Source organism: Dermacentor silvarum, chromosome 9 (assembly GCF_013339745.2).
Source record: "Dermacentor silvarum isolate Dsil-2018 chromosome 9, BIME_Dsil_1.4, whole genome shotgun sequence".
Lineage (NCBI taxonomy): Eukaryota > Metazoa > Arthropoda > Arachnida > Ixodida > Ixodidae > Dermacentor > Dermacentor silvarum.
Genome location: NC_051162.1, coordinates 74,528,984 through 74,541,877, shown reverse-complemented (window position 1 = coordinate 74,541,877; position 12,894 = coordinate 74,528,984). Strand labels below are relative to the sequence as shown.

General features: G+C 45.2%; 1 protein-coding gene across 1 annotated transcript in view; it reads right to left on the bottom strand.

Annotated features, from left to right (window-relative positions):
- The window catches only part of LOC125940204 (uncharacterized), a 34,253-nt gene extending 25,618 nt beyond the window's left edge, over positions 1-8,635 (bottom strand). The window contains exons 1-3 of the mRNA XM_049656020.1: positions 8,556-8,635; positions 8,167-8,231; positions 492-575 (exon numbers count right to left, since the gene is read on the bottom strand). Coding sequence (XP_049511977.1) covers positions 492-575; positions 8,167-8,231; positions 8,556-8,604 — 198 coding nt within the window. The 5' untranslated portion in view covers positions 8,605-8,635. The remainder of the gene's footprint in view (positions 1-491; positions 576-8,166; positions 8,232-8,555) is intronic.
- Positions 8,636-12,894: the final 4,259 nt, after the last annotated feature.

Sequence of the window (12,894 nt, the reverse complement as noted above, 5' to 3'; positions counted from 1 at the left end):
ACTAAAGTTTTGATTCACATGGATTCCAAAATGTGCGTCGCGTCTCCGTATTTCTTTTTCTTTACACGACATCACACGCATTCTGTCTGGCTGTTGCGCCAAGTTAGCTTTCCAATTGGACATATGTCCCAGCAGTTCAATAAAACAGCAGTTTGCTTGATCGCACAAGATTTTCTTTTTCTCATACTGCTTCTCATCAACTTCGCTTGTGAATAAGACTGCAAGCGCCACTCGCCACAGCAATGCAAACTCCGCTCCCTGAAAATAGCGCTTCATTTGTTTCGCCATCCACTTTTCACCAGGATACAGAATATGCTCACTGTATTCAGTCTGCGCGAATCAGCTGCACAATTATCCCACAAACATTCTAAACATGCTAATTTCGTTTACACTTCGTGCCTCTTGTTACTGTTAAAAAAACGTAGTCTATATGTATGAAATTCGCTCCCGCTTCAGCAAAGCTTAAAAATAGATATGGTAAAAACGCTTACTATGCAATGTGTTCCATCAGGATATTTCAACAAGTACAAACGAGTGCCCGTGTGGCATTCGTATAAGCAAGGATTCCAAGTGATCTAAACGAAAAACAAAAAAATACGTGCGTTTACCTCACATGAAAACAACCTCATTAACACATCATTTCGTGAGGAGTACTGACCCTGAAAGCAATGGATATACAATCAGCAATGTTTAACATTAGAGTGAGTAACTAAAGTGTTTCAGATTGCGCATTAGGATGCATGTTCAAGGTAGAGGTGTTAGAATTAAATATCTTTGCTATACAACTGAATAAAAACGTAGGGAATAAAGAACAGTGGAAAGTTCCTTTCCATGCCGAATATTCCGAAATAAAGAAAATAGACAAAAGTTCAGTAGAGCTTGTTTGGCAAAAAAAGTTGGTTAACGTTACTTCATCTATCAAATGCCATAACAACTGGATGTATATAAAAAAAGCCGCTTAAAATGAGAAACAGAACAATGATCAATCGTATCATAATGACATTATTAAAATAACACGACACAGTAGGTCACAAGAAACACGAAAAAGAGAGTACTGTTTGCTAAAGGGGGTAAGGCCAATAATACAACAGCATATATCACGTTCATAAAGTGCAGAGGTGGTGACATTGGTCAAAAAATGTCACAGGCCTGCGCGGCACACCCAGCACAATCACAGCGCAAGCTGGTGGAGCGGCTGCATAGGAGCTTCTTTTTAGGCATCACGCATTAGAGGCTCTTCGGAGCGAAGTCTCTTTGCGTCGTTTTCAAGAGAACAATCTGAAGTGTCCGCCCGGCTTTGACTGTGAGCGACGGCTTGTGGTGCTCTCCGCACAGCGGTCTCCTTAGCCGGACGTTGCCTGGTTGTAGCCGCGCACGTAGCTCTGTGATTCGCTTCTTCAGCAACGGTTCGTACATTGCGAGGAGGCGCCGTAAAGTGTACCGAAGAGTATCGACACTAATCTGCGTACATATCACACCTGTTGACCCATGGCACAATACGATGCGGTTGCTGATTATGGTGATGGTGATTTATTGGCATCCCCTTTGATACAGGGCGGTGACAAATAGTCCCGTAGCCTGCTTGAGTTAACCGGGTCCAGCTACATGCAATTGCTTATGCAGCTGCTACATGTCGGGAAACCTGGTAGAATACAACGCAACTTCAATGCGAAGTCCGCACCTATCGACGCTACACGATGAGCATCACACATAGCGTGACATGTGGCACGATACAATGCTAATGATGATTTATAGGCAAACCCTTTGAACCGGGGTGGTGACAAACAGTCATCTAACTACTTGATTTAATTACGTATACCATACACAATTTTTCATTTTAGTATGTTTTTATGCAGGCCTTATTGTTCTTTTACAGCGGAGATCTTAAAACCTCGCAATAATGATCATTCCGTCATCCGCAGCTTCGCCGAGCTGTGGTAGAAAGAGCCCAGAGAGAGCGAAAGCAGAGTATAAAAATAGCATCGCCCAGCATAGCGGATACGAGGTGGAGAGGAGGAGTGAGGCAGGTGGTAGAGGGGCGCGTAGAACTGCTGTCGACGCCGGCCGCGTTTCCCCGCGTTCCCGCCGAACGCGCACGGTGTGCGTGACTGCAGCCGATGCCTCTGGCGGCGGCTCGGCAAGTTTCGACCAGAGAACTGGAGACTCGTCGCTTCCGAAAGACTGAAGCGAGAGATTGCAAATATTAGCATTCTCAATCTGCACTGGCATGCCCAAAATTTATGCGCGGCTCTGCTATCGCTAACACCAGAGACCAGAGGAAATGGGGGAAGCCCAGCAACAGTTAGACAAAGTGTGTGGTTTGCCACTACTTTACTAGGCCTTCCCCAGCTCCGCTGGTCTTTGGTGTTTGCGATAGCAGAGCCACGCATAAGTTTTTCTGATCAAGACAATCCAATCATTTCTTGGCCAATTCCCCATGAAGTGTAGAAGCTTGGCGATAGCTGTGACGAACAGCAGCGGCTGCGGCGGGGGCGGAGATCGCCAACCGAATCGGCGGTTGAAATGAGCCTATAACAGCTTACGCAGTAAAATAAATTACTGTGTCTTAATCGAGACGCCCAATTCGTAAGGCTACCTAATACGTGCTTTGCTTACTCAATGACTGATATCTATTGTGCTCAGTGAACGGCTACATATGTCACTTCAATGGCTACATTGCCTACGCAACAACAGCTGTTCGTCTGCACTTGAATAATTACGAATAATGTTCATTTATATAATGAGTGAAATAATATTGATGTGGTTTAGCTTTGGTTAACCCTGGTTGATAGCAAAAGCTTCACTTGCCTGGCTAGGCTCATTGTCCAGCTGTGGCCGAGAAGTGGTTTCGCCCAACTCTACTTGGGCAACAGCGGCAATGTCTCCTTTCAGGGCTCCATAAAGGCCTAAATATAGTCCGACGTAGCGTGAACGCGCGCACATGTTATGTCACGTTCGCGAGAACAGCGGCTATAGTTCAACCGATGGTTCGACTTACAGGCGGCACCAACGTAACCGGACGCGTTGCCAATGCGCTCCCACGCGCCCGGCGTCTGATGACGCGCGCCCATGTGCCGATGGGCTATAAACGCGCCGTAATGCTCTCTTGTGGTTTGACCTCTAGCTCACAAGGTGAAAACTGTTGAGTCACCTACGACTGCCCGAGGTAGCGTAATGAAGCTTTCGCTTCCAAAATGCCGACGTCGACAAAGTTCGCACGGGTTTATTCGCCATTCAAGCACACGCGAGCGTGACCTCACCAAATGAGCGGTGGCCCTGTGTTACTCCGAAGATGCGTCGCGCCCCGTTTCGGCCACCTGTGGCGAGGACGTGGCAAAATGCTTCGTGGCGAGACTCGCGCCTGGAAAGCGGAAGACGAAAGAAAGCAGGCCGAAGTGTCGGACGCCGGCGATCAAGGCTCCAGGGAACGTGACCGTCTATGGAACACCCGTTGCCCTTGGCCAAGATGTTCACCAGGACCAGTATTACAGGTCTTAGCGTGTCTTGGTTTGCTCTGAAACCCCTCACCACAAGCATTGCGGATAGTGGTCAAGGTGTCTTCTAGGTCAGCTGTTCAACGGAGCACCGATCGTGACCTGGCTAATGGCGACATTTGCGTCGAGTATTGCGGCGCGCGCGCAGGCGTTGTGCTAGGCAGGCAGACTGCGGAGCGCTCATCTCCGGTTTGTCAAGCGTCATCTTTTCCTCACCGTTCAATATCGAGGCGTGTTCTACGTCGTGAGGTCATCGGCCTTCACTTCAGCAACCTCTCGTCTCCTGGCCACCATAGCGTGAGCTGCTTTGAACGGTTTGTTTCTCGGACTCGTGGCAAACTTAGTTCGTCAGGCCTAGCATATGTGTCATGTCATGTGCACTAACGTTCTGTGCCGTTTTAGTTTGGTTTTAGTAGATTTCGTAAGTGCTGTTTGGATTTCATCATGAGTTTGACTGCTGTTCTTGCGTCCTTTCTCATCGCACGGAATGGAAACCAAGTGTGACAAAAGTCTAATAATTGCTTTACAATTTGCATCTGTTTTTCTCGTTGTATACTAAATGAAGGGTTACTGGCATTTATAGCCATTGGACAAAAATAGTCGGCAGTTTGGAAAATTGAATTCTAGAATTCTTGAATAGAAAACGACTTGTGTAGGACATTCTATACCATACGACAACTTTCTGTGGTAACGCAACTAATGCTGCGTGCACGCGATCGCACGATAGGAACTTAAGCTCTTGTGATGCTGTGCCAAGTAGTCTGGAAATTTTGCTGGCACTTTACAGGACAAGGTAAACAACACATAGGCAGTAGGGAGTTAAATATCTATGAACAGCGAAAACGGATACTTATTTCGTAAACAAGCCTTTTTATTTGTTGTGAAATAAATCATGAACAAAAAATAGGAACAGTAACTGGCATGGGCTTTTTTTACGCTATGTAGCTTCCAGTTGCTTACATTCATGGAAGTACATGCAATGCCGATGCGCAGTAAGAAAATTGTGTCCTGGGCTTTCATATGTCTGGCTTCTCTGCCACAGAAATATGTCGCCGGGCTTACTTTGTATTTAGGATTACTAAAGTTCTCGCGCACGTATCCTAAAAAATTTAGGCGTGAAGTAAAGCAACAAAAATATTGTAGCCGTGGCTCCTCAAAGAGACTCCTCAAAACTCCGGAAAAAGATTTTGAATATCCTTAGCAAGTGGAATCATAATATTGCAGGCCATATTCGATGGAAAAACTGATGTTTCCGAAACTCGTGGCTTGTTGTAATACTCTATAACCAAAAAAATCCTGTTTTAATTTTCCGAACCTAATGGTAGCCGTGAGTTATTATCGCCTACAAACCAGAAAACATGAACTTTGCTCTATTATGAAGGGGATCATACTTCTGAATCTTCCTGGGACAGCATCCGGATTTTCACACACTGAATATGAATTCTGTTGTTTACAAGTGGTTAATTACATGACACTGGTTAGGTGTGGCAAAAACGTTTCGAGCCTATATGTTGCTTTAAACACACGGAACAGTGGGAAAGGAGCACCCATAAGGAAATTCCCTTCAGCGAGCTGCCTGGCACCAGATGCAAGGGTAAAGCGTTCGTATAAAACCATTTTTAGTCATTCTGCATTCATGTTAATGAATAGTTGAAAAAGTGAAGAGCAAGAAACGTTTTGCAATATTATGTCAGAAGTAAATTGCAAGATCGTAGAGGCTTGGGCTAGTCGTTACATGCTCGAGAGGGAAAGAGCGCAAAAAACACGACAAGAAGACAAGAAGGGAGACACACACCAGCGCTGGTGTGTGTCTGTGATGAGTAGTGCGCGACACAATGCGGTGACTTTTGTGGTGCGCGACACGGTGTGGTCATGCGCGACGGTGATATTTGTGGTGTGCGACAAGGTGCGTTGCATTTCAAACAAGAAGCAGACGACAAGGAGAGCGCGCGCCGCTCTACCGCGCCGCGCCGAAAACGACGACGCCGAAGACCGGCCGGCGCGTGAACAGGCGGCGCAAGAAAAGAAATCAAAAGAAGAAAAGCCAATCCAATCACAGAGGAACACGGAGCCTCGAGCCGCCAATGAGAAATCGACGAATCAACCAGAGCAGCAGAAAAAGGAGCCGCGCTGGCAGTAGGGGGAGGAGTTCCAGAAGCGGCACCAGGACAAGGTCGGCCACCGGATCGGGAGTTGAAGACGGCCGTCGGGTTCCGGACCCGAGCCACCAGGACTTCACCCGGCCGGGGCCTCCTGCCAACCCGTTCCTGGGCGCCGCTACTCCATCCGTTCGAGAACTGCTGCCTGAGGCCGGCAAGCGTCTGCGCCCGTGGGCAGAACGAGAGCTGTCGGGCTACGGGCCCGAGCTCTACGACCAGCTGCCCGGGCCAGAACGCCGCCGCCGTCAACCCCTGCTGCCAAGCCGCCTGCCTTCCCGGGCATCGCCACCCTGCCCGATAGTCAACTGCTGCTGCCCGAGGCCGGTGAGCGTCTGCGTCCGTGGGCAGAACCTGAGCTGTCGGGCTACGAGCCCGAGTGCCACGATCAGCTGCCCGACCAGAACGCCACCACCGTCGGCTCGTGCTGCCGAGTCGCCTGTCTCTTCCACGGAGCCAGAGCTGCCACGCTCTGGCAGCCTGTACGACGTTCCGACACAACGTCTTTTGGTGAGATCAACAACGCTTATCTCGTCGTCTCGTCTCCGCTTCGCCGCGTCAAGACTGTAGTGCATACGCACACCCGCAGCCTGCCCGAACTTGCCTCATATCATGAGCGTTCTAGCTACGTGTTCTTATGTTATCTTTGTGTGTTTGTTTTTATGGGTTAATTTTCGTTTCTAGTTTCATTAAAAGTTTGTGTGTGTGTGTTTCCCAACAAACGGCTTTGTACTCGATTGGGTTCTGGGAGGCTCCGCCTCAGAGAACCGCCAGAAACCATTAACACAAAAGAACCTGCTCATCACAGTGTCTCCCTTCTTGTCTTCTTGTCGTGTTTTTTTTTTTGCGCTGTTTCCCTCTCGATTATGTCAGACGCTTCTTGGGACTTCGTAAGGGTAAAGCCACAAAGTTATGTAATTCTTCGTACGTGTTACATGTCGTGAGACTCCAACATTTGCAAGCTGGAGCCTGAGTGTCATGCAGAGCCCCACGTACTGCCTAATAAGTGAACAAAACCCGCCAGAAGCCATCTCAGAAGAATGTCGACGTTTTTGCGATCAGCAGTAACGCAATGTATCGACACAACATACTGCATCCGACGAAAGGCGCAATCTATAAACCTTGTATGCAGCCGGGAGGACCTCGCGCATTTTTCTCTGACCAGGCAACGTCACCTACTGCCGCAGAAGAGAAGGTCCTCCATAACGTGTATGTGAATACTTATCCAGACAAGATTGTCTTAATGTGTAACATGAAAGTTTGACACCGCCCACCACGAGATAGTTTTGAATGATTTTTATAGCGTTGGCATTCTTAGTGTACTTAACGCACTTTCCGGGGGTCGACATGCAAAAGGACGTATGTATTTCTCTATGGGTTTAACTATGTGTGTTTGTGTCTAACTGCTTTAGCGCCTAAATGAGTTGCTGGGTAGTCCATGGTTCAATGAGTAGCGCATCCAGCAGTGCTGAGGGAACATGGTTACAAACCAACAATCAGACCCACTTGGTTTGCCGAGTATGTGGCAACGTGTACGTATGTACCACTCTTCAAACAACTTCTTTCACGCCGTCATGGGTCACTGTAGATGCGGAACTTAGTATGTACCGCTGTGCAATGAAACTCGTTCACGCCGACTTGGAATACTGGTTATGTCATTAGTTACGTGCTGGTCTTCAATGAACGGCTTTGATGTCAATTTCGGTCACTGGCTATGCATCAGTATCTGTGTGCCCTTTGCAATGGCTGAAAAGATCCCTTAAATGTACGCTATGCTGCGGAGAATCGAACTACCCGCACCAAGGATCTTCAAAGGACAGCAACCTGACGCTTTAGCAGGCTGCGTCACTAATGCACGGCGTATGTGCCGCTTCGGGACGAACGTCTAGGCATGCGCATCGCTTCGCTTGCGCGGCGCGGTGCTATATGTAGATGTAGTGCAGAAGGAAGGAAAGTGCCCCCCCCCCCCCCCGGCCGAGTACTGTGAGCGTTGTGCTGAAGACGCTCGGTAAAACGCCATGCAGTAAATGTCAGTACGCTAATCTTACAGACAAGCACATACTTCGCACATTTACGATAATTCAGGTGAGGGTGCTTCGGCCGTACTTTCTTTAACATTATGATATTTGCAGTAATTAGAAACAATGAAGCGTACTGCAGTAGTCTTAGTTCAGACTATATCCGACAGGCTAATTTTTTTCCCAACATTCCATTAAAGTTTCACGAAACTTTTTTTAATGCTGTGGCCGGCACTGCAGCTACCTGACCAACCTAGACTGCCTACATGAAAGACTATACATGAAATGAACAACGAAGATCAGTGTTCATACATCTATATAAAATTATTTTACGTTAATTAACAATTACGTATTCTGCGGAAAAAACAAACACTATTACTTTGTACTACTAATGCAACACATTTTACTGCTGTGTATTACTGTGTAAACTCACATAGATACCGTGGTGTTGTTTTCCAGATGATAATAAGCAATATATGAAGCACGCACTCTGCTTACCGTGTAACGTTTTCTGCAGTTCATATGTCTATCGCCATGGCTGTAATATTGTGCCCATGAAATAGCTGTAAATATAGAGAACACATCTCAAATGATTCTACTTCTAAAAACTCAATTTATGGCCAGAACAGCATTTTTTTAAGTTTGTATAACCTACCTTATTGTATTTAGAGCTGTGTTGACTATGCTCTAGTAGCGATATACTATTGTGCTAAGAAGGCAAACGAGTGTTTATTGAAGACATTTATATATATAACGTGCGAATTTACCCCGACAGTGCAGTACGTATGCAGGAGACCTAGCCTAAGCGATATAATTGTATATTGAAATAAATGAACACATAAAAATAACCGCTAATTGATACTTTATTTAAAATAAAACATTCTTACCGCTTATAGAGATGACATAGCATATCAAAAAATGCAGCAATTTTGGCATCCTTCCTGGAGGCAGAGATTCTGAAAATGAGAATCGCGGCAGCCTCGCGCCATCTGTATTTGTAAGTGAAGTGACGTGAGTTGAGTCTCAACTGAGAAAAGGGCAAACGTCCAGTTTCAAAGCAGACTTCTTAGCCTTTGGTTGTTTTCCACTCAATTTTGTTTAGGCATTTAGGAGAATCATACGTATAAGATGACCTTTCTGTCATACCAAAGCTTTCTCGCGCTACACGGGATTGTTCTTGCACTTTTATACACGATATGAAACAAGGTCTAATAACTTGAAATATCTTGAGACTCACTCGTTAGTCACCCCTAACGTTCAAAATTATTTATTTGTCATGTATTATCACTCGCTTTCTCGGTAACTGAAAGCAGTTTATTTACAGACTTTGTCGCATTGCATTGGTGATTGGTCAGCTTGTATGCAAATATTACGAAACTGTGACAACAATAGCTCTGCAGTCATGTACTTGACCTTACTTTGGTTCTTAAATTACTGGAATATCAGAGGTGGCATGCCGCGTGCATGTCTATTCAGGCTGACCTTAACTCCATCTTCTATAATACATAATACACACCCTCGTCAAAAGTAGTATATCTCAAGGTAAAATATTCACCACATAGTATGCCTACAGCTGAGTGATATCGGTTTTAGGTTTTTAAGAGGCGTTCGCGTGCCATAAAATCTCGCGTGGCCATTGAATGTTTTGTGGCAGGTACAGTCGGCGTCACCCTCGTGTGAAACGCGAGAACGGCGGCCTCCGAGGCACTCCGCAGGCAACCAGCGACATCTAACGCTAGCTGCTAGGCCCGACGTCTAATGGTAGCTGCTGGGCATATTTGGGCCCAGCAACTACGGTTATACGTCGCTGGCACGCTCCTTAGCACCCAGGCAGCCGCCGTTTTCGCGCTCCACACAAGGGTGACGCGGACTGAAAGTCCTTCCGGTCTTCACTGTCATATAGTAGGCTAGTGGTGTGAAAAATGTGGTGCAGCATGCTCATAGATTTTTTTAAATGTACGCGTGCTATTTTCAACTAGCAGGTATGTTCAACCATAGTGTTCTATGGGGCACACGTGTTCACACTTCGACCCTATCAAGGTTATCCATTCCAAACAAAATCAGTCTGGAAAAATGAAGTAGTAAGCGTCGTTAACGCCAGTATTTAGCAGAGTTTAAAATCACATTGAAAAATATAACGGTATATAATCAGTAATGCGTGGAACAGTTTGCGCAACCCTCTACCTGTAACAACGTTCCTTATAAATCAGAATAATTTACCTTGCGTTAAGTTTCACGTTGTTCACCGCTAGAATTGTAGGGATAAAACAATGATTGCATGTAGCCGCATGGACATCTATGCATCTCCTAGATGTTTTCCGTCCACTCAGGAAGCTAGAAGATACTTATCTTTGTGGGTAAAAAGCTTACTTTTGATGTATATTAATGTGTTCATGCGGTATACATTCAACAGTTGAGGCACAACACTCTCTGCGACACAAAATGCCCAGAAATACCACAGTATCGCCATAAGAGCGACGCAGTCAAGCTGATCGCAACGTCTTAGACTATTACGAAGACTTGTAGTTGTTGTGGCAGTATGAATAGAAGAGAACGTAAGCTACGGGAGTACGAGATGTTGTGCTAGGGGTCCTCTGATGGAATCCTACCATCAGACAATTTGATTTGTGTGTGGATATAAAGCAAAGCACTTTCTAAGCGACTTTGCCACCCCTGTTCTGTATCGGGTATGTTTCAACCCTCTTTTCTGGGCCGAGCCCGGAGGTCATGCATAGCCACGCGAACTAAATTACATAATTTTCAGGTTTGATCCCTCTTTCACACTACTAAGTATGACACGACATAAGATGAAATGCATGCGCTGTCCATGTTTTGTTTCAAAACATTTGTTTGAGGTCTGTCATTATCAAAATTCTGAGGAATAATTTTGTCAAGAATGTAAGACCTCGTCATCATAATCATCATCATCACCAGCCTATATTTATGTCCACTGCAGGACGAAGGCCTCTCCCTGCGATCTCCAATTACCCCTGTCTTGCGCTAGCTGATTCCAACTTGCGCCTGCGAATTTCCTAACAACATCACTCCACCTAGTTTTCTGCCGTCTTCGACTACGCTTCCCTTCTCTTGGTATCCTTTCTGTAACTCTAATGGTCCACCAGTTATCCATCCTACGCATTACATGGCCTGCCCAGCTCCACTTTTTCTGCCTAATGTCAACTAGAATATCGGCTATCCCCGTTTGTTCTCTGATCCACATCACTCTCTTCCTGTCTCTTAGCGTTAGACCTAACATTTCTCGTTCGATCGCTCTTTGTGCGGTCTTTAACTTGTTCTCGAGCTTCTTTGTTTACCCCAAAGATTCTACCCCATATGCTAGCAACGGTAGAATGCAATGATTGTACACTTTTCTTTTCAACGACAGTGGTGATCTCCCAGTAAGGATTTGTTAATGCCTGCCGCATGCACTCCAGTCCAATTTTATTCTTCTATGAATTACTTTTTCGTGATCAGGGTCTCCTGTGAGTAATTGACCTAGATAAACGTACTCCTTTACAGACTGCAGAGGGTGACTGATGATCCTGAATTCTTGTTCCCTTGCCGGTATATTGAACATTATCTTTGTCTTCTGCAAATTAATCTTCAACCCCAATCTTACACTTTCTAGGTTAATCTTCTCGATCATTTGCTGTTATTCGTCCCCAGTGTTGCTGAATAGGACAAGGTCATCTGCAAACCGAAGGTTGCTGAGATATTCGCCGTTGATTCTCACTCCTAAGCTTTCCCAGTCTAAGAACTTGAATACTTCTTCTAAGCACGCCGTGAATAGTATTAGAAAGATTGCGTCTCCTTGCCTGACCCCTTTCTTGATAGGTAACTTTTTACTTTTCTTGTCGAGAACCAAGGTTTCTGTGCATCTCCTTGTAGATATTTCCCAATATATTCACGTATGCATCCTGTACTCCTTGGTTACGTAATGCCTCTATGACTACTGGTGTCTCTGCTGAATCAAATGCTTTTTCATATTCTATGAAAGCCATATGGAGAGGTTGATTGTACTCCACAGATTTCTCTATTACCTGGTGTATGAGATACATATGATCCATCGTAGAATATATATTCCTGAAGCCAGCTTGTTACCTTGGTTGGCTGAAGTCAAGTGTTAACTTTGCCCTTATACTATTTGAAATTACCTTGGTGAATATTTTATGCAATACTGGAGCAAGCTAATTTGTCTATAATTCTTCAATTATTTACCGTTTTCCTTCTTGTGGATGAATATAACGTTGGCGTTCTTCCAGCTTTCTGGTACACTTGAAGTCGTAAGGCATTGCGTATGAAGAGCCGCAAGCTTTTCAAGTATGATATCTCCTCCATCCTTGAATAAATCGACTGTTATTCCATCTTTTCCAGCAGCTCTTCCCTTGGTCATGTCTTTCAAGGCCCTTCTAACTTCATGGCTAGTTATAGAAGGGACCTCTGTATGCTGTTCATGACTACTTCGAATAAAAGTAGCTTGGCTGCTCTGGGAACTGCACAGGTCTGTATAGATTATTCCGGCGCATTTACAATGTCATCGAAATTGCTGATGATATTACCCTGCTCATCTTTCAGTGCACACATGTTGCCTTCTCCTATGCCTAGTTTTCTTGTCACTGATTTCATACTGTATTCATTTTTTACTGCTTCCTCAAACTTTTCCACGGAATAATTTCGGATATCTCTTTCTTTATTCTTGTTGACAAGTTTCGACAGTTCAGCGAATTCTATCTGACCTCTCGAGTTTGACACTTTCATGTTTTCCCGTTTCTTTATTAGGTCCTTTGTTCTTTGAGAGAGCTTACCTACTGGTTGCCTTGGTGCCTTACCTCCCACTTCAATTGCTGCTTCTGATATCAGCCTAGTTATGGTTTGATTCACTACCTCTATGTTGTCTTTATGTTTCTGTTCTAAACCTGCATATTTATTTGCGAGCACCTGCCTGAATTGTTCTGCTTTTACCCTTACTGCGTCTAGGTTGGCCTGTTTCTTTTTGACTAATTATATTCTTTATTTAGGTATATTCAGAGAAATCCTAGACCTCACTAAGCTATGATCACTGCACTTCACCCTACCTAACCCTTCTACATCCTGCACTATGGCAGGATGGCAGAAAGTAGGAAATCAATTTCATTCCTTGATTTTCCATTAGGGCTTCTCCAGGTCAACTTCCTGTTGCTGCGCGTCCTGAAGAAGGTATTCATTATTCGGAGCCTATTTCTTTCC